Source organism: Oncorhynchus tshawytscha, linkage group LG03, assembly GCF_018296145.1.
Source record: "Oncorhynchus tshawytscha isolate Ot180627B linkage group LG03, Otsh_v2.0, whole genome shotgun sequence".
NCBI lineage: Eukaryota > Metazoa > Chordata > Actinopteri > Salmoniformes > Salmonidae > Oncorhynchus > Oncorhynchus tshawytscha.
This window is the reverse complement of record NC_056431.1, coordinates 80,550,391-80,572,976: the sequence shown is the minus strand read 5'-3', so window position 1 is coordinate 80,572,976 and position 22,586 is coordinate 80,550,391. Positions and strand designations below refer to the sequence as shown.

At 47.2% G+C, this 22,586-nt stretch overlaps 1 protein-coding gene across 2 annotated transcripts in view; it reads right to left on the bottom strand.

The window, feature by feature from the left end:
- igf2bp2a (insulin-like growth factor 2 mRNA binding protein 2a) overlaps positions 1-22,586 on the bottom strand; it is a 98,002-nt gene that overhangs the window by 63,238 nt on the left and 12,178 nt on the right. For both annotated transcript variants that reach the window (XM_042320070.1, XM_042320071.1), the window contains exon 3: positions 14,448-14,496. In XM_042320070.1, coding sequence (XP_042176004.1) covers positions 14,448-14,496 — 49 coding nt within the window. The remainder of the gene's footprint in view (positions 1-14,447; positions 14,497-22,586) is intronic.

Below are 22,586 nucleotides of genomic sequence, written 5' to 3'. Positions count from 1 at the left end.
TACTGTTAGCCCTGGGTTACGGCTGAGTTACTGTTAGCCCTGGGTTACGGCTGAGTTACTGTCAGCCCTGGGACACGGCTGAGTTCCTGTCAGCCCTGGGATACGGCTGAGTTACTGTTAGCCCTGGGTTAGGGCTGAGTTACTGTTAGTCCTGGGTTAGGGCTGAGTTACTGTTAGCCCTGGGTTAGGGCTGAGTTGCTGTTAGCCCTGGGTTAGGGCTGAGTTGCTGTTAGCCCTGGGTTAGGGCTGAGTTACTGTTAGCCCTGGGTTAGGGCTGAGTTACTCTTAGCCCTGGGTGGCTGTCTGCTCGTCTGGGTTAGTGTGTTAGAGCCCTTGACTGCTGGGTTAGTGTTACTGTTAGGCTGATGTCATGATGTCAGAGACAGCTAGATGCCTTCAATCTCACACAAATTATCAAGGAACCCACCAGGTACAACCCTAAATCTGTAAACATGGGCACCCTCATAGATATTATCCTGACCAACTTGCCCTCCAAATACACCTCTGCAGTTTTCAATCAGGATCTCAGCGATCACTGCCTCATTGCCTGCATCCACTATGGGTCTGCGGTCAAATTACCAACCCTCATCACTGTCAAAACACTTCTGCGAGCAGGCCTTTATAATCGACCTGGTCCGGGTATCCTAGAAGGATATTGACCTTCTCCCGCCAGTAAAGGATGCCTGTTCGTTCTTTGAAAGTAATTTCCTCACTATCTTAAATAAGCATGCCCCTTTCAAAAAATGTAGAACTAAGAACAGATATAGCCCTTGGTTCACTCCAGACCTGACTGCCCTTGACCAGGACAAAAACTTCCTGTGGTGGACTGCACTAGCATCGAATAGTCCCCGCGATATACAACTTTTCAGGGAAGTCAGGAACCAATACACGCAGTCAGTCAGGAAAGTCAATGCTAACTTTTTCATTCAGAAATGTGCATCCTGTAGCTCTAACTCTGAAAAGTTTTGGGACACTGTAAAGTCCATGGAGAATAAGAGACCTCCTCCCTGCTGTCAGATCACTGACCATTTCGAATCCCACCATACCTTCTCCGCTGTGCAATCCAGTTTACAAGCTGGTCATAGGTGCACCTCAGCCACTCTCAAGGTACTAAACGAAATCTCAAACGGCATCGATAAAAGACAGTACTGTGCAGCAGTCTTCATCGACCTGGCCAAGGCTTTCAACTGTCAATCACCACATTCTTATCGGCAGACTCAACAGCCTTGGTTTCTCAAATGACTGCCTCGCCTGGTTCACCAACTACTTCTCAGACAGAGGTCAGTGTGTCAAATCGGAGGGCCTGTTGTCCGGACCTCTGGCAGTATCTATGGGGGTGCCACAGGGTTCAATTATTTTCTCAGTATATATCAACGATGTCGCTCTTGCTGCTGGTGATTCCCTGATCTACCTCTATGTAGACAACACCATGGAGAGGAGAAGGTCGAGAGCCATGCATCCTCCGAAACATGACTCTGCTAAGCCTCACTGCTTCTTGACACACTGCTCGCTTAATCCGGACGCCAGCCGCACCAATGTGTCGGAGGAAACACCGTACAGCTGGTGACTGAAGTCAGCGTGCATGCGGCCCGCCACAAAGAGTCGTTAGAGCACGATGGGACAAGGACATCCAGGCCAGCCAAACCATCCCCTAACCCAGACGACACTGGGCCAATTGTATGCCGTCAAATGGGTCTCCCGGCCGCGGCCGGCTGTGAAACAGCCTGTGATCGAACCCGGGTCTGTAGTGACACCTCATTACTGCGCCACTCGGGAGCAGTCAAATTTATACACGGAGGGAAAGAGCATAAATTTGCACATCCCATATAATTAACATTAATGATGGCCCGCTGGGGCCAGGAAAAACAGTGTAGAGAAAGTGGATCACGTGAGTTGTCACGTGAGTTACTGGCCCGATTTCCAGCTCAACATTTACCTGCTCTGTCGCAGTCTACCATTAAAAACCATTGAAGACCACACTTAAATGGCATGCCATTAGTATTTGAGCAATATGATTGGCCATTCAGTGAAGCACCACCACCCGCCAGTCAACTTCTTGAGCAGTACATGAGTACTGAAGCGGCCATCAATCTACTCGCTGAGCTTATTTATTTTAGGGAAAGTGATTTGCAAAAGTAAACCTTCTATAAAATGATGCAGAAAAATGTGTTCATGCTTTTGTCACTTCTAGGTTAGACTCCTGCAATGCTCTACTTTCCGGCTATCCGGATAAAGCACTAAATAAACTTCAGTTAGTGCTAAATACGGCTGCTAGAATCCAGACTAGAACCAAAAAATTTGATCATATTACTCCAGTGCTAGCCTCCCTACACTGGCTTCCTGTCAAGGCAAGGGCTGATTTCAAGGTTTTACTGCTAACCTACAAAACATTACATGGGCTTGCTCCTACCTATCTCTCTGATTTGGTCCTGCCGTACATACTTACACGTACGCTACGGTCACAAGACGCAGGCCTCCTAATTGTCCCTAGAATTTCTAAGCAAACAGCTGGAGGCAGGGCTTTCTCCTATAGAGCTCCATTTTTATGGAACGGTCTGCCTACTACCCATGTGAGAGCCGCAAACTCAGTCTCAACCTTTAAGTCTTTACTGAAGACTCATCTCTTCAGTGGGTCATATGATTGAGTGTAGTCTGGCCCAGGAGTGGGAAGGTGAACGGAAAGGCTCTGGAGCAACGAACCGCCCTGTCTCTGCCTGGCCGGTTGTCCTCTTTCCACTGGGATTCTCTGCCTCTAACCCTATTATAGTGGCTGAGTCACTGGCTTACTGGGGCTCTTTCATACCGTCCCTGGGAGGGGTGAGTCACCTGAGTGGGTTGAGTCACTGATGTGATCTTCCTGTCTGGGTTGGCGCCTCCCCCTTGGGTTGTGCCGTGGCGGAGATCTTTGTGGGCTATACTCGGCCTTGTCTCAGGATGGTAAGTTGGTGGTTGAAGATATCCCTCTAGTGGTGTGGGGGCTGTGCTTTGGCAAAGTGGGTGGGGTTATATCCTTCCTGTTTGGCCCTGTCCGGGGGTGTCCTCGGATGGGGCCACAGTGTCTCCTGACCCCTCCTGTCTCAGCCTCCAGTATTTATGCTGCAGTAGTTTATGTGTCGGGGGGCTAGGGTCAGTTTGTTATCTCTGGAGTACTTCTCCTGTCCTATTCGGTGTCCTGTGTGAATTTACGTGTGCTCTCTAATTCTCTCTTTCTCTCTTTCTCTCTTTCTTTCTCTCTCTCGGAGGACCTGAGCCCTAGGACCATGCCTCAGGACTACCTGACATGATGACTCCTTGCTTTCCCCAGTCCACCTGGCCGTGCTGCTGCTCCAGTTTCAACTGTTCTGCCTTATTATTATTGGACCATGCTGGTAATTTATGAACATTTGAACATCTTGGCCATGTTCTGTTATAATCTCCACCCGACACAGCCAGAAGAGGACTGGCCACCCTACCCCACATAGCCTGGTTCCTCTCTAGGTTTCTTCCTAGGTTTTGGCCATTCTAGGGAGTTTTTCCTAGCCACCGTGCTGCTACACCTGCATTGCTTGCTGTTTGGGGTTTTAGGCTGGGTTTCTGTACAGCATTTGTGATATCAGCTGACGTACGAAGGGCTATATAAATAAATTTGATTTGATTTGATATAGTGAACATACCATCAATATGCTGGTTACTGTTGATACTTAGTCTGCTAAAAGAAAGCTACAAAAAGAAAGAAAGAAAGCTAGCATTCATCTTGGCTAGCCTACTGTAGCCATCTCTTTTGGAACGTTTGTCTTAAAGAGGCAGCGTCCTATTTTCAAATCTTCTCAAGATGACATACTTTAGAATCAAAGCTTGAAAGGAGATACAGTGCCTTGCGAAAGTATTCGGCCCCCTTGAACTTTGCGACCTTTTGCCACATTTCAGGCTTCAAACATAAAGATATAACACTGTATTTTTTGTGAAGAATCAACAACAAGTGGGACACAATCATGAAGTGGAACGACATTTATTGGATATTTCAAACTTTTTTAACAAATCAAAAACTGAAAAATTGGGCGTGCAAAATTATTCAGCCCCCTTAAGTTAATACTTTGTAACGCCACCTTTTGCTGTGATTACAGCTGTAAGTCGCTTGGGGTATGTCTCTATCAAATCAAATCAAATCAAATTTTATTTGTCACATACACATGGTTAGCAGATGTTAATGCGAGTGTAGCGAAATGCTTGTGCTTCTAGTTCCGACAATGCAGTAATAACGAGCAAGTAATCTAACTAACAATTCCAAAAAAAACTACTGTCTTATACACAGTGTAAGGGGATAAAGAATATGTACATAAGGATATATGAATGAGTGATGGTACAGAGCAGCATAGGCAAGATACAGTAGATGATATCGAGTACAGTATATACATATGAGATAAGTATGTAAACCAAGTGGCAGTATCAAGTATCAGTATCATCATTGCACATCGAGAGACTGACATTTTTTCCCATTCCTCCTTGCAAAACAGCTCGAGCTCAGTGAGGTTGGATGGAGAGCATTTGTGAACAGCAGTTTTCAGTTCTTTCCACAGATTCTCGATTGGATTCAGGTCTGGACTTTGACTTGGCCATTCTAACACCTGGATATGTTTATTTTTGAACCATTCCATTGTACATTTTGCTTTATGTTTTGGATCATTGTCTTGTTGGAAGACAAATCTCCGTCCCAGTCTCAGGTCTTTTGCAGACTCCATCAGATTTTCTTCCAGAATGGTCCTGTATTTGGCTCCATCCATCTTCCCATCAATTTTAACCATCTTCCCTGTCCCTGCTGAAGAAAAGCAGGCCCAAACCATGATGCTGCCACCACCATGTTTGACAGTGGGGATGGTGTGTTCAGGGTGATGAGCTGTGTTGCTTTTACGCCAAACATAACGTTTTGCATTGTTGCCAAAAAGTTAAATTTTGGTTTCATCTGACCAGAGCACCTTCTTCCACATGTTTGGTGTGTCTCCCAGGTGGCTTGTGGCAAACTTTAAACAACACTTTTTATGGATATCTTTAAAAAATGGCTTTCTTCTTGCCACTCTTCCATAAAGGCCAGATTTGTGCAATATACGACTGATTGTTGTCCTATGGACAGAGTCTCCCACCTCAGCTGTAGATCTCTGCAGTTCATCCAGAGTGATCATGGGCCTCTTGGCTGCATCTCTGATCAGTCTTCTCCTTGTATGAGCTGAAAGTTTAGAGGGATGGCCAGGTCTTGGTAGATTTGCAGTGGTCTGATACTCCTTCCATTTCAATATAATCGCTTGCACAGTGCTCCTTGGGATGTTTAAAGCTTGGGAAATCTTTTTGTATCCAAATCCGGCTTTAAACTTCTTCACAACAGTATCTCGGACCTGCCTGGTGTGTTCCTTGTTCTTCATGATGCTCTCTGCGCTTTTAACGGACCTCTGAGACTATCACAGTGCAGGTGCATTTATACGGAGACTTGATTACACACAGGTGGATTGTATTTATCATCATTAGTCATTTAGGTCAACATTCAGAGATCCTCACTGAACTTCTGGAGAGAGTTTGCTGCACTGAAAGTAAAGGGGCTGAATAATTTTGCACGCCCAATTTTTCAGTTTTTGATTTGTTAAAAAAGTTTGAAATATCCAATAAATGTCGTTCCACTTCATGATTGTGTCCCACTTGTTGATGATTCTTCACAAAAAAATACAGTTTTATATCTTTATGTTTGAAGCCTGAAATGTGGCAAAAGGTCGCAAAGTTCAAGGGGGCCGAATACTTTCGCAAGGCACTGTATATATGAAAGTAGGTTAGTGCCCCCCCCCCAAAAAAAAAGAGGTTAAAGCCTCCCAAGTGCATCGCTGTGCTTGAGGTGTCACTACAGACCCGGGTTCGAGTACAGGCTGTGTCACAACTGGCCGTGACCGGGAGTCCAATAAGGCGGCACACAATTGGCCCAGCGTCACCAGGGTTAGGGGAGGGTTTTTCCAGGGGCGGGGCTTGACTTGGCTCATCACACTCAAGCAACTCCTTGTGGCGGGTCGGACACCTGCAGGCTGACTTCAGTCGTCAGTTCAACGGTGTTTCCTCCGACACATTGGTGTAGCTGGCTTCCGGGTTAAGAGGTCATGCTTCGGATGACGCATGACCTTCGCCTCCACCGAGCCCATTGGGGAGTTGCAGAGATTTTATATTTAATTTAACTATTTAACTAGGCAAGTTATTTACAATGACGGCCTTGGAATAGTGAGTTAACTGCCTTGTTCAGGGGCAGAACGACAGATTTTTTTGTTTTACCTTGTCAGCTCAGGGATTCAATCTAGCAACCTTTCGGTTACTAGCACAACACTCTAACCACTAGGCTACCTGCCGCCCCTTACACTCCAACCACTAGGCTACCTGCCGCCCCCTACACTCCAACCACTAGGCTAACTGCCGCCCCTACACTCTAACCACTAGGCTACCTGCCTCCCCAACACTCTAACCACTAGGCTACCTGCCTCCCCAACACTCTAACCACTAGGCTACCTGCCTCCCCAACACTCTAACCACTAGGCTACCTGCCTCCCCAACACTCTAACCACTAAACTACCTGCCTCCCCAACACTCTAACCACTAGGCTACCTGCCTCCCCAACACTCTAACCACTAGGCTACCTGCCTCCCCAACACTCTAACCACTAGGCTACCTGCCACAATGAGACAAGATCACAGTTGGATATCATGAAATTGTGGTAAATAAATATTTTTTATAAAGGGGTTAAATATGGTAAAAAATCTCTACAAAATGCTGATCTTTAATACAGTATATCTCTGACACTTACATTTTTTTAAATAATTTTGATGTATTTATTTTACTGTTATTAAGTGCATTTATATGGCTAATAGCAGTAGGCCCAAATTCAATGTTCCATTGAATATTTATTTTTATACTTAAAGTTGTCCTGAAATTCAAAATCAAATAGCTATAGTATCCTTAGTTTGACCAACAAAAATGTACATTTCTAGAGTGTTAGTTTCATCAGCTGTTGTACAATATTATATAAAATACTGTAGAGGGGAAACTGGGTGCCTGGGCTTTCTTTCTGAATGGGCAGTGATGCTGAAACATGGAGTCACACGCTGGTCAGTCATCTATGTTGACTCAGAGTGAGGTGACTCAGAGAGAGGTGACTTCCTGGCTTTACTCTACTGGTTGCTCTTCTAGCCCTCACCACACCAACACAGGGACACTGTCCTAGCCCTCACCACACCACCACACAGGGACACTGTCCTAGCCCTCACCACACCACAGGGACACTGTCCTAGCACTCACCACACCACAGGGACACTGTCCTAGCCCTCACAACACCACCACACAGGGACACTGTCCTAGCCCTCTCCACACCGGGACACTGTCCTAGCCCTCACCACACCACCACACAGGGACACTGTCCTAGCCTTCACCACACCACCACACAGGGACACTGTCCTAGCCCTCACCACACCGGGACACTGTCCTAGCCCTCACCACACCACCACACAGGGACACTGTCCTAGCCTTCACCACACCACCACACAGGGACACTGTCCTAGCCTTCACCACACCACCACACAGGGACACTGTCCTAGCCCTCACCACACCACCACACAGGGACACTGTCCTAGCCCTCACCACACAGGGACACTGTCCTAGCCCTCACCACACCACCACACAGGGACACTGTCCAAGCCCTCACCACACCACCACACAGGGACACTGTCCAAGCCCTCACCACACCACCACACCGGGACACTGTCCTAGCCCTCACCACACCACCACACAGGGACACCACACCACCACACAGGGACACTGTCCTAGCCTTCACCACACCACCACAACAGGGACACTGTCCAAGCCCTCACCACACCACCACACAGGGACACTGTCCTAGCCCTCACCACACAGGGACACTGTCCTAGCCCTCACCACACCACCACACAGGGACACTGTCCAAGCCCTCACCACACCACCACACAGGGACACTGTCCTAGCCCTCACCACACCACCACACAGGGACACTGTCCTAGCCCTCACCACACCACCACACAGGGACACTGTCCTAGCCCTCACCACACCGCCACACAGGGACACTGTCCTAGCCCTCACCACACTCCAAGACTGCTTCCATCACGTGGACTGGGAGATGTTTCGTATTGCGTCAGACAACAACATTGACGAATACGCTGATACGGTGTGCGAGTTCATTAGAACGTGCGTTGAAGATGTCGTTCCCATAGCAACAATTAAAACATTCCCTAACCAGAAACCGTGGATTGATGGCAGCATTCGTGTGAAACTGAAGGCACGAACCACTGCTTTTAATCAGGGCAAGGTGTCAGGGCAAGGTGTACCTTACTCACTTCGGCTGCAGTGAAGGAGAGACCGCATGTTTCCGTTGCAGGCCGTGTCAGTGGCACTGTATTGTCCTCAAAGCGGGCAAAAAAGTTATTTAGTCTGCCTGGGAGCAAGACATCCTGGTCCGTGACTGGGCTGGGTTTCTTCCTGTAGTCCGTGATTGACTGTAGACCCTGCCACATGCCTCTTGTGTCTGAGCCGTTGAATTGAGATTCTACTTTGTCTCTGTACTGGCGCTTAGCTTGTTTGATAGCCTTGCGGAGGGAATAGCTGCACTGTTTGTATTCAGTCATGTTACCAGACACCTTGCCCTGATTAAAAGCAGTGGTTCGTGCCTTCAGTTTCACACGAATGCTGCCATCAATCCACGGTTTCTGGTTAGGGAATGTTTTAATCGTTGCTATGGGAACGACATCTTCAACGCACGTTCTAATGAACTCGCACACCGTATCAGCGTATTCGTCAATGTTGTTGTCTGACGCAATACGAAACATCTCCCAGTCCACGTGATGGAAGCAGTCTTGGAGTGTGGAGTCAGCTTGGTCGGACCAGCGTTGGACAGACCTCAGCGTGGGAGCTTCTTGTTTTAGTTTCTGTCTGTAGGCAGGGATCAACAAAATGGAGTCGTGGTCAGCTTTTCCGAAAGGGGGGCGGGGCAGGGCCTTATATGCGTCGCGGAAGTTAGAGTAACAATGATCCAGGGTCTTTCCACCCCTGGTTGCGCAATCGATATGCTGATAAAATTTAGGGAGTCCTAGCCCTCACCACACCACCACACAGCGACACTGTCCTAGCCCTCACCACACCACCACACAGGGACACTGTCCTAGCCCTCACCACACCACCACACAGGGACACTGTCCTAGCCCTCACCACACCACCACACAGGGACACTGTCCAAGCCCTCACCACACAGAGACACTATCCTAGCCTCACCACACAGAGACACTATCCTAGCCTCACCACACAGGGACACTGTCCTAGCCCTCACCACACAGAGACACTATCCTAGCCTCACCACACAGAGACACTATCCTAGCCTCACCACACAGGGACACTGTCCAAGCCCTCACCACACAGAGACACTATCCTAGCCTCACCACACAGAGACACTATCCTAGCCTCACCACACAGGGACACTGTCCTAGCCCTCACCACACAGAGACACTATCCTAGCCTCACCACACAGAGACACTATCCTAGCCTCACCACACAGGGACACTGTCCTAGCCCTCACCACACAGGGACACTGTCCAAACCTTCACCACACCACCACACAGGGACACTGTCCTAGCCCTCACCACACAGAGACACTATCCTAGCCTCACCACACAGGGACACTGTCCAAGCCTTCACCACAACACCACACAGGGACACTGTCCTAGCCCTCACGACACAGGGACACTATCCTAGCCTCACCACACAGGGACACTGTCCTAGCCCTCACCACACAGGGACACTGTCCAAACCTTCACCACACCACCACACAGGGACACTGTCCTAGCCCTCACCACACAGAGACACTATCCTAGCCTCACCACACAGGGACACTGTCCAAGCCCTCACCACACCACCACACAGGGACACTGTCCTAGCCCTCACCACACCACCACACAGGGACACTGTCCTAGCCCTCACCACACCACCACACAGGGACACTGTCCTAGCCCTCACCACACCACCACACAGGGACACTGTCCTAGCCCTCACCACACCACCACACAGGGACACTGTCCTAGCCCTCACCACACAGAGACACTATCCTAGCCTCACCACACAGGGACACTGTCCAAGCCTTCACCACAACACCACACAGGGACACTGTCCTAGCCCTCACGACACAGGGACACTGTCCTAGCCCTCACGACACAGGGACACTGTTCAAGCCCTCACCACACAGAGACACTGTCCTAGCCCTCACAACACCACCACACAGGGACACTGTCCTAGCCCTCACCACACCACCACACAGGGACACTGTCCTAGCCCGCACTACACCACCACACAGGGACACTGTCCTAGCCCTCACCACACCAACACACAGGGACACTGTCCTAGCCCTCACCACACCACCACACAGGGACACTGTCCTAGCCCTCACCACACAGGGACACTGTCCTAGCCCTCACCACACCACCACACAGGGACACTGTCCAATCCAAGCCCTCACCACCACACAGGGACACTGTCCTAGCCCTCACCACACAGGGACACTGTCCTAGCCCTCACTACACAGGGACACTGTCCAAGCCCTCACCAGACAGGGACACTGTCCAAGCCCTCACCACACAGGGACACTGTCCAAGCCCTCACCACACAGGGACACTGTCCAAGCCCTCACCACACAGGGACACTGTCCAAGCCCTCACCACACGTTGTTTTTATCACACACAGAGGACAAGCTAAACAGGGATCCCACAAAACTAACATCTCTCATGGCCCCTGGAGCTCAGGGCCAGCCACTCTGTGCCAGCACAGCTGAAACTAACTAACGATGCAAGCCACACCTAAACAGAACCAACCTCAAACTTGAAATCCAAAATGAAATCCTCGTACTTCCGGCGCCGACAGAGATGGCCGCCTCGCTTCGCGTTCCTAGGAAACTATGCAGTTTTTTGTTTCTTTACGTGTTATTTCTTACATTAGTACCCCAGGTCATCTTAGGTTTCATTACATACAGTCGAGATGAACTACTAAATATAAGATCAGCGTCAACTCACCATCAGTACGACCAAGAATATGATTTTCACGAAGCGGATCCTGTGTTCTGCCTTTCAACCAGGACAACGGAATGGATCCCAGCCGGCGACCCAAAAAAACGACTCCGTAAAAGAGGGAAACGAGGCGGTCTTCTGGTCAGACTCCGGAGACGGGCTCATCGTGCACCACTCCCTAGCATTCTTCTCGCCAATGTCCAGTCTCTTGACAACAAGGTTGATGAAATCCGAGCAAGGGTAGCATTCCAGAGGGACATCAGAGACTGTAACGTTCTTTGCTTCACGGAAACATGGCTCACTGGAGAGACGCTATCGGAGGCGGTGCAGCCAGCGGGTTTCTCCACGCATCGCGCCGACAGAAACAAACATCTTTCTGGTAAGAAGAGGGGCGGGGGCGTATGCCTTATGGCTAACGAGACGTGGTGTGATCACAGAAATATACAGGAAGTCAAATCCTTCTGTTCACCTGATTTAGAATTCCTCACAATCAAATGTCGACCGCATTATCTGCCAAGAGAATTCTCTTCGATTATAATCACAGCCGTATATATTCCCCCCCAAGCAGACACATCGATGGCTCTGAACGAACTTTATTTGACTCTTTGCAAACTGGAATCTATACATCCAGAGGCTGCATTCATTGTAGCTGGGGATTTTAACAAGGCTAATCTGAAAACAAGACTCCCTAAATTGTATCAGCATATCGATTGCGCAACTAGGGCGGAAAAAACCTTGGATCATTGTTACTCTAACTTCCACGACGCATATAAGGCAATGCCCCGCCCTCCTTTCGGAAAAGCTGACCACGACTCCATTTTGCTGATCCCTGCCTACAGACAGAAACTAAAACAAGAAGCTCCCACACTGAGATCTGTCCAACGCTGGTCCGACCAAGCTGATTCCACACTCCAAGACTGCTTCCATCACGTGGACTGGGATATGTTTCGTATTGCGTCAGATAACAACATTGACGAATACGCTGATTCGGTGTGCGAGTTCATTAGAACGTGCGTTGAAGATGTCGTTCCCATAGCAACGATTAAAACATTCCCTAACCAGAAACCTTGGATTGATGGCAGCATTCGCATGAAACTGAAAGCGCGAACCACTGCTTTTAATCAGGGCAAGGTGACTGGTAACATGACCGAATACAAACAGTGCAGCTATTCCCTCCGCAAGGCTATCAAACAAGCTAAGCGTCAGTATAGAGACAAAGTAGAATCTCAATTCAACGTCTCAGACGCAAGAGGTTTGTGGCAGGGTCTACAGTCAATCATGGACTACAAGAAGAAAACCAGCCCAGTCACGGACCAGGATGTCTTGCTCCCAGGCAGACTAAATAACTTTTTTGCCCGCTTTGAGGACAATACAGTGCCACTGACACGGCCTGCAACGAAAACATGCGGACTCTCCTTCACTGCAGCCGAGGTGAGTAAAACATTTAAACATGTTAACCCTCGCAAGGCTGCAGGCCCAGACGGCATCCCCAGCCGCGCCCTCAGAGCATGCGCAGACCAGCTGGTCGGTGTGTTCACGGACATATTCAATCAATCCCTATACCAGTCTGCTGTTCCCACATGCTTCAAGAGGGCCACCATTGTTCCTGTTCCCAAGAAAGCTAAGGTAACTGAGCTAAACGACTACCGCCCGTAGCACTCACTTCCGTCATCATGAAGTGCTTTGAGAGACTAGTCAAGGACCATATCACCTCCACCCTACCTGACACCCTAGACCCACTCCAATTTGCTTACCGCCCAAATAGGTCCACAGACGATGCAATCTCAACCACACTGCACACTGCCCTAACCCATCTGGACAAGAGGAATACCTATGTGAGAATGCTGTTCATCGACTACAGCTCGGCATTCAACACCATAGTACCCTCCAAGCTCGTCATCAAGCTTGAGACCCTGGGTCTCGACCCCGCCCTGTGCAACTGGGTACTGGACTTCCTGACGGGCCGCCCCCAGGTGGTGAGGGTAGGCAACAACATCTCCACCCCGCTGATCCTCAACACTGGGGCCCCACAAGGGTGCGTTCTGAGCCCTCTCCTGTACTCCCTGTTCACCCACGACTGCGTGGCCACGCACGCCTCCAACTCAATCATCAAGTTTGCGGACGACACAACAGTGGTAGGCTTGATTACCAACAACGAGACGGCCTACAGGGAGGAGGTGAGGGCCCTCGGAGTGTGGTGTCAGGAAAATAACCTCACACTCAATGTCAACAAAACTAAGGAGATGATTGTGGACTTCAGGAAACAGCAGAGGGAACACCCCCCTATCCACATCGATGGAACAGTAGTGGAGAGGGTAGTAAGTTTTTAAGTTCCTTGGCATACACATCACAGACAAACTGAATTGGTCCACTCACACAGACAGCATCGTGAAGAAGGCGCAGCAGCGCCTCTTCAACCTCAGGAGGCTGAAGAAATTTGGCTTGTCACCAAAAGCACTCACAAACTTCTACAGATGCACAATCGAGAGCATCCTGGCGGGCTGTATCACCGCCTGGTACGGCAACTGCTCCGCCCACAACCGTAAGGCTCTCCAGAGGGTAGTGAGGTCTGCACAACGCATCACCGGGGGCAAACTACCTGCCCTCCAGGATACCTACACCAACCCGATGTTACAGAAAGGCCATAAAGATCATCAAGGACAACAACCACCCGAGCCACTGCCTGTTCACCCCGCTATCATCCAGAAGGCGAGGTCAGTACAGGTGCATCAAAGCTGGGACCGAGAGACTGAAAAACAGCTTCTATCTCAAGGCCATCAGACTGTTAAACAGCCACCACTAACATTGAGTGGCTGCTGCCAACACACTCACTCAACTCCAGCCACTTTAATAATGGGAATTGATGGGAAATGATGTAAAATATATCACTAGCCACTTTAAACAATGCTACCTAATATAATGTTTACATACCCTACATTATTCATCTCATATGTATACGTATATACTGTACTCTATATCATCTACTGCATCCTTATGTAATACATGTATCACTAGCCACTTTAACTATGCCACTTTGTTTACATACTCATCTCATATGTATATACTGTACTCGATACCATCTACTGTATCTTGCCTAAGCTGCTCTGTACCATCACTCATTCATATATCTTTATGTACATATTCTTTATCCCCTTACACTGTGTATAAGATAGTTTTTTTTTGGAATTGTTAGTTAGATTACTTGTTGGATTATTACTGCATTGTCGGAACTAGAAGCACAAGCATTTCGCTACACTCGCATTAACATCTGCTAACCATGTGTATGTGACAAATAAAATTTGATTTGATTTGATTTGAAATCGAGCAAACCCCCAAAGACTATAACACCAGGCACAGACTGACTGACTGACTCACCTCCCACTGTAGATGAGGGGGAATGTTCCTGATCTGGATCTTGCGATTCCTGCAGAGATTACAGAGGAGGAGGGGAAGGATAAAAATGAGTTAATAGCTGAACCACAGGGTCAATCAGGAGAGAAGGGTTAACAGCTGAACCACAGGGTCAATTAGGAGAGAAGGTGTTAACAACTCAACCACAGGGTCAATCAGGAGAGAAGGTGTTAACAGCTGAACCACAGGGTCAATCAGGAGAGAAGGTGTTAACAGCTGAACCACAGGGTCAATCAGGAGAGAAGGTGTTAACAACTCAACCACAGGGTCAATCAGGAGAGAAGGGTTAACAGCTCAACCACAGGGTCAATCAGGAGAGAAGGTGTTAACAGCTGAACCACAGGGTCAATCAGGAGAGAAGGGTTAACAACTCAACCACAGGGTCAATCAGGAGAGAAGGTGTTAACAGCTGAACCACAGGGTCAATCAGGAGAGAAGGGTTAACAACTCAACCACAGGGTCAATTAGGAGAGAAGGGTTAACAACTCAACCACAGGGTCAATCAGGAGAGAAGGTGTTAACAGCTGAACCACAGGGTCAATCAGGAGAGAAGGGTTAACAACTCAACCACAGGGTCAATCAGGAGAGAAGGGTTAACAGCTCAACCACAGGGTCAATCAGGAGAGAAGGGTTAACAACTCAACCACAGGGTCAATCAGGAGAGAAGGTGTTAACAACTCAACCACAGGGTCAATTAGGAGAGAAGGGTTAACAGCTCAACCACAGGGTCAAACAGGAGAGAAGGTGTTAACAACTCAACCACAGGGTCAATTAGGAGAGAAGGGTTAACAACTCAACCACAGGGTCAATTAGGAGAGAAGGGTTAACAGCTCAACCACAGGGTCAATCAGGAGAGAAGGTGTTAACAGCTGAACCACTCAATCCAACTCAACCACAGGGTCAATCAGGAGAGAAGGTGTTAACAACTCAACCACAGGGTCAATCAGGAGAGAAGGTGTTAACAACTCAACCACAGGGTCAATCAGGAGAGAAGGTGTTAACAGCTGAACCACAGGGTCAATCAGGAGAGAAGGTGTTAACAACTCAACCACAGGGTCAATCAGGAGAGAAGGTGTTAACAACTCAACCACAGGGTCAATCAGGAGAGAAGGTGTTAACAGCTGAACCACAGGGTCAATCAGGAGAGAAGGGTTAACAACTCAACCACAGGGTCAATCAGGAGAGAAGGTGTAACAACTCAACCACAGGGTCAATCAGGAGAGAAGGTGTTAACAACTCAACCACAGGGTCAATCAGGAGAGAAGGTGTTAACAACTCAACCACAGGGTCAATCAAGCTGAACCACAGGGTCAATCAGGAGAGAAGGTGTTAACAACTCAACCACAGGGTCAATCAGGAGAGAAGGTGTTAACAACTCAACCACAGGGTCAATCAGGAGAGAAGGTGTTAACAGCTGAACCACAGGGTCAATCAGGAGAGAAGGTTAACAACTCAACCACAGGGTCAATCAGGAGAGAAGGTGTTAACAACTCAACCACAGGGTCAATCAGGAGAGAAGGTGTTAACAACTCAACCACAGGGTCAATCAGGAGAGAAGGTGTTAACAACTCACCACAGGGTCAATCAGGGTGAACCACAGGGTCAATCAGGAGAGAAGGGTTAACAACTCAACCACAGGGTCAATCAGGAGAGAAGGTGTTAACAACTCAACCACAGGGTCAATCAGGAGAGAAGGTGTTAACAACTCAACCACAGGGTCAATCAGGAGAGAAGGGTTAACAACTCAACCACAACCTCTGTCCCTACACCAAGGGACCATTTTTGTGGTCTGAGAAAAATGTAAGAAATGTGTATTTTTCCTTTAATTCAAATATGCACTATTGTTTGGTAGTGATGCCACTGACCAGCGAACAATGGGTAAATGAACCTGTATTTCTGGAAATGTAAATTAGTGAAGTGTTCAGCAAGATTACATGTCTACCTTAATCGTTATTTAAGATACTTTCATAACAACTGCTAGCTAGCATTAAAGGTGGTAGGTAGCCTGTTAAAGAGGTATTAACCAAACGGTCACTTGTTTGAATCCTGGCAAGGTGGACTAATGTTCCGTTCTGCCCTTGAGCAAAGCACTTCACCCCCACCTCCCTGGGTGCTGATGATTCAGAAAGGTTTGGTTAAATGCAGAAAACATATTTCGGTTGAATGCATTCAGTTGTTAGGGAAAGGGGATACCAAGTCAGTTGCACGTTAGTAGCATTAGCTAGCTATATCAAATTTAGCTAGCAGGCTCAGCTAAATAAAAATCCCCCTAGATACTTTACTACAGTATATCTCCTAGCCATGTCATTAGATTTGTAATTGAAAGAGGACAAGGTTGTCTCTATTCTTATTGGTTCTTATTGCATTGGTTCTTATTGGTTCTTATTGCATCCACACAACAAAGTGTGGAAAAGGTCAAGGGGTCTAAACACTTTCCGAATGCACTGGAGAGTGATGTACTCTGTGAATTCTACCTGGATAGATGGCTGGAGTGATGTACTCAGTGTATTCTACCTGGATGGATGGAGAGTGATGTACTCAGTGAATTCTACCTGGATGGATGGCTGGAGAGTGATGTACTCAGTGAATTCTACCTGGAGGATGGCTGGAGAGTGATGTACTCAGTGAATTCTACCTGGAGGATGGCTGGAGAGTGATGTACTCAGTGAATTCTACCTGGATGGATGGATGGATGGATGGATGGCTGGAGAGTGGTGTACTCAGTGTATTCTACCTGGAGGATGGCTGGAGTGATGTACTCAGTGAATTCTACCTGGAGGATGGATGGCTGGAGAGTGGTGTACTCAGTGTATTCTACATGGATGGATGGATGGCTGGAGAGTGATGTACTCAGTGAATTCTACCTGGATGGCTGGAGAGTGATGTGCTCAGTGAATGCTACTTGGATGGATGGATGGCTGGAGAGTGATGTACTCATTGTATTCTTCCTGGATGGATGGCTGGAGAGTGATGCACTCAGTGAATGCTACCTGGATTGAGGGATGGCTGGAGAGTGATGTACTCATTGTATTCTTCCTGGATGGATGGCTGGAGAGTGATGTACTCAGTGTATTCTACTTGGATGGATGGATGGATGGCTGGAGAGTGATGCACTCAGTGAATGCTACCTGGATGGATGGATGGCTGGAGAGTGAAGTCCTCATTGTATTCTTCCTGGATGGATGGTTTGAGAGTGATGCACTCAGTGTATTCTACCTGGATTGAGGGATGGCTGGAGAGTGATGTTTCAGTGTATACTACATGGATGGATGGATGGATGGATGGATGGATGGATGGATGGATGGATGGATGGATGGATGGAGAGTGATGCACTCATTGTATTCTACCTGGATGGATGGCTGGAGAGTGATGTACTCAGTGAATTCTACCTGGATGGATGGCTGGACACAGGACTGCTGCTCAGACTGACAGTAACTACCAAAAACAGCAACACAACAGTAACTACCAAAAACAGCAACACAACAGTAACTACCTAAAACAGCAACACAACAGTAACTACCAAAAACAGCAACACAACAGTAACTACCCAAAAAACAGCAACACAACAGTAACTACCCAAAAACAGCAACACAACAGTAACTACCCAAAAACAGCAACACAACAGTAACTACCCAAAAACAGCAACACAACAGTAACTACCCAAAAACAGCAACACAACAGTAACTACCCAAAAACAACAACACAACAGTAACTACCCAAAAACAGCAACACAACAGTAACTACCCAAAAACAGCAACACAACAGTAACTACCCAAAAACAGCAACACAACAGTAACTACCCAAAAACAGCAACACAACAGTAACTACCCAAAAACAGCAACACAACAGTAACTACCCAAAAACAGCAACACAACAGTAACTACCCAAAAACAACAACACAATGAGGATTTGGTGTGACAACAGAGCGCTAAAGGTGCTGGGAAACAATCTCACACTTATTATGAATTCATTTCTGGCGGTTAAATAACTTTGCCCAGAAAAACACGACACACATAACTACTAACTGACTTCGGTCTACGTGAGATGGAACCAATGGGGCAACATTGGACGGAATCATGTGAAATAACAAGTCTCTCTCTGACGCTCCATCATTCCCGTGGTGAAAAAGCCAATTCCACAAGACCGACTCACATCTGTGGCTCCCTGTTGTCAGCTAGGAATCAGTGTCAGAGTCCAGGCTTCTGTGAGAGGATCCCACAGCAAAACCTTTCAAATGTTTTTGTTTTTTAAATGCTACCAAATATCATTTACAGAAACTTGTTACAAATGACAGAGTCACCCATGATTCACCAAACAATATTTAGAAAGAGGAAGCAAAGTACTTTAAGCATATGTTTTCATTTCAGTCTCCTTCATTTCCACTAACTGAAGTTAACTGCCAGAATTAGTTTCTATTAATAATGTAACATTAACAGCCATACAGAAAGACTCATGTGAAGGTGAATTACAGATGAGGAACTTCTTGATGCAATTAAAGCCTTTAAGTCCGGGAAAACTCCAGGGCTGGATGGCATACCAGTTGAGGCATACCAATCTCCACGGCTGGATAGCATACCAGTGGAGATATACCAAACTCCAGGGCTGGATAGCATACCAGTGGAGATATACCAAACTCCAGGGCTGGATAGCATACCAGTTGAGGCATACCAAACTCCAGGGCTGGATGGCATACCAGTTGAGGTATACCAAACGCCAGGGCTGGATGGCATACCAGTGGAGGTATACCAAACTCCAGGGCTGGATGGCATACCAGTTGAGGCATACCAATCTCCACGGCTGGATAGCATACCAGTGGAGATATACCAAACTCCAGGGCTGGATGGCATACCAGTGGAGGTATACCAAACTCCAAGGCTGGATAGCATGCCAGTGGAGATTACCAAACTCCAGGGCTGGATGGCATGCCAGTGGAGGTTTACCAAACTCCAGGGCTGGATGGTATGCCAGTGGAGGTTTACCAAGCTCCAGGGCTGGATGGTATGCCAGTGGAGATTTACCAAACTCCAGGGTCAGTCAGTTAACACTATAGATATGGAGTAGAATTAAATTGGCACATGGTTTCAATCGAGGTAAAAGCAAGCTCACTTGAGCATTTTGTTGAAAGCATACGTGGTTTAGTTTGTTTTGATAAGTACATTCATCCACTGGGAAGTTCTTCCAGTAGTGACCCATTAGTACAGTCTCACGGTATTTATGTCCGTCTTTACGGTTAAATGTATGTATGTCTTATTTTACTGTCAGGTGGGTGTACCTCTATTTACAATTGGGGAAATGGAAAATCTAATGAAAATATTAATAAAAATTTCATTTTAACCAGAAATCTAATCAGAACAGCGTATCATTTTGAACTGATATGCACCCAGGACACTTGTAAATTGTAAATTTGTAAATTGTAAATGACCTCAATAAGAAACAATAGTGTTGCTTTGATCACATCCGAAGATATCCTCCTCGCAATCTCCAAAATACAACAGCTACAATACAACTTTGTTTGGACGTTCGTTAAGGACTATTCGCCGAAACTGAAGAGACACAGCTAGCTAACAACCTCCCTTTGCAAGTGGAAAAAAAGTGGACAGAGACTTGCTAGCTACATTAGCTAGCTAGCTGGGATTTAGCTACATTAGCTAGCTAGCTGGGATTTAGCTACATTAGCTAGCTAGCTGGGATTTTCCACAAGGAATCTGCCTCCCGAAATCTGCCTCCCAAGCAGGTGTGACACCTACTCCCATTGCCTGCTGCACAGCTGCTTTGATTCCACCTGGCGATCTGTTCATCATCTGTCCTGCCTATCTCCCCCTGTGTGGTACCCCTGCCACACTCCTCCCTCTCTCCCGAGCATCGCTCGCCTCCAGCACACACACACCACAGACTTTGGACTGATCAGAAATGTAAGTAGGCTAATTAACTTGTGATGCTTACCCAACTAGCAATGAGGAATCGGCTGCTCTCTTCCGGGGGGCCGGAACTGATTGAATCGGCCCGGAATCGGGTGTCGGACTCGGCCCGGAATCAAAATGAATGACTGCCCAGAGTCGGCCCAAGTACTGTACATTGGGTCATTTCCGCCTACCGGAATTCAGCCGACGTTGCCGGCATCTTTCCAGCATCCCCCAGAAGCGGCCCGATGCAAATTTAAATAAATGTATACAGAATTATCAGATTTAGCCAATTTAAATATTACTATTATACATTTTATACGTACAAATTATAACCATCCACAAAAAAAACACATTTTGTATCAGAAGAAACACCATACACCTGGTGACCGCCACAGGAGTCACGAAAGCGCAATGGGACAAGGGCATCCCGGCCGGCCAAACCCTCCCCTAACTCGGACAACGCTGGGCCAATTTTGCGTCATCTCATGGGTCTCCCGGTCGCTGCCGGCACGGGTCTCGAACAAGCATCTGTAGCAACGCAGATTGCACTGCGATGCAGTGTCTTAGACCGATGCGCCACTCAAGTGGTTCCAGCACAAAGTATAAAAATACTACACAGGACCCTTAAATAATTTAATTTAAATGTTAATTGTATTTTTTGATCACAGAAACTGAGGAAAATATGGAAAAGTAAAGAAATAATGAAATGTTAATTATATAAAGAAAGTATCCCCAATCAGCCCGAGCCCCCAAGTAATACATTTGGGCCAGATCACACCGAAATCGGCCCGAGCTCAATCCCCACATCTTAGCCATAAGTAATACTTCCGAAGGCGGCTCGGACTTGGACCACATGACGCCGGCCGAGTCTGACTCTCAGCCGAGTGCCCCGACGGAATCGGCCCAGATCCACTGTGCTAGCTGGGTATTATGTGAGATTACTCAGAAACACTTTAATTAACTCGTATAGGCCTACTATACTAGCCTACTGGATTTTTATAGACTACTCTCTGAAGTTATCTGGTTGGGGCAAGTGACTCTTTGAACTTACAATGGCTAGCTCCAAGTCGTAATATTTTTTACTTGTGCTTTATGCTACTTGCTTCAAGACTCCTGCATGCTTTGTTGACTATGAACTTGCTTGTTTACCCAACCGTGGGACAGACTATGTTTGTTTCCACACTCTGACTCTATTGGTTACACAGACTCTTGGCCTCCCATCCTATGCTAACCACATCTCGGCGGCGTTGTATTCATGTTACCTGATGAAACTGCTGTACAATATGATCTTGTAGCCATCTGATGCACATTCAAATGGCATAATAAATCAACACTGCAGAGCTCTCCCTGTCCTCTGCCGTGCCCTGATTGTATTACTGCTGATTATATCTAGAAATGTACATGTACACCCTGGCCCATCTACTGTTGCTAGCCCCAATTCTGACTTGTGCTCTGATATCTGCTTCACTCATTTCTGCTCTTGTAAAAGCCTGGGTTTTCTTTACATTAACACTAGATTCTTATTACCTAAAATGGATCGATTGAAAGTGTGGGTTCACAGCTCCAATCCAGATGTGTTGGTCAGTACTGAGACGTGGTTCAGAAAGAGTGTTTTGAATACTGATGTTAACCTTTCTGGTTACAACCTTTTTTGTCAAGATAGATCTTCAAAGGGTTGTGGAGTGGCAATCTTTACCAAGAATCATCTTCAGTGCTCGGTTGTCAACACCAGGTATTCCCAAACTGGAGTACGCCGTCCGGGGTACACCGTCGGGGGTAAGCCAAATAAAAATGTGATTCACATTTAAAAACAAAAAAACAGGCCATTTAGAAACAGACACCTCACAAGTCTTCAACTGGCAGCTTCATTAAATGGAGTGGCAATCTTTACCAAGAAGTTCAGTGAAGTCGCCTCTTCACTGTTGACGTTGAGACGGGTGTTTTATGGGTAATATTTAATGAAACTGCCACATTTTTATTTGGCTTACCCCCGACGGTGAACCCCAGTTTGGGAATACCTGGTGTAGAGTGGGGCCTCCCACTCCTCTTTCTATTCTGGTTAGAGCCAGTTTCCGCATTTGTTATAAAATAATACAAATATTTATTTGTGTTGCACGATTGTTCTTATGTACAATAACCAAATACAATTTTCAGTAGCAGATCTTAGACTGATGGACTTTGTGTAACGGTTTTCTTTATG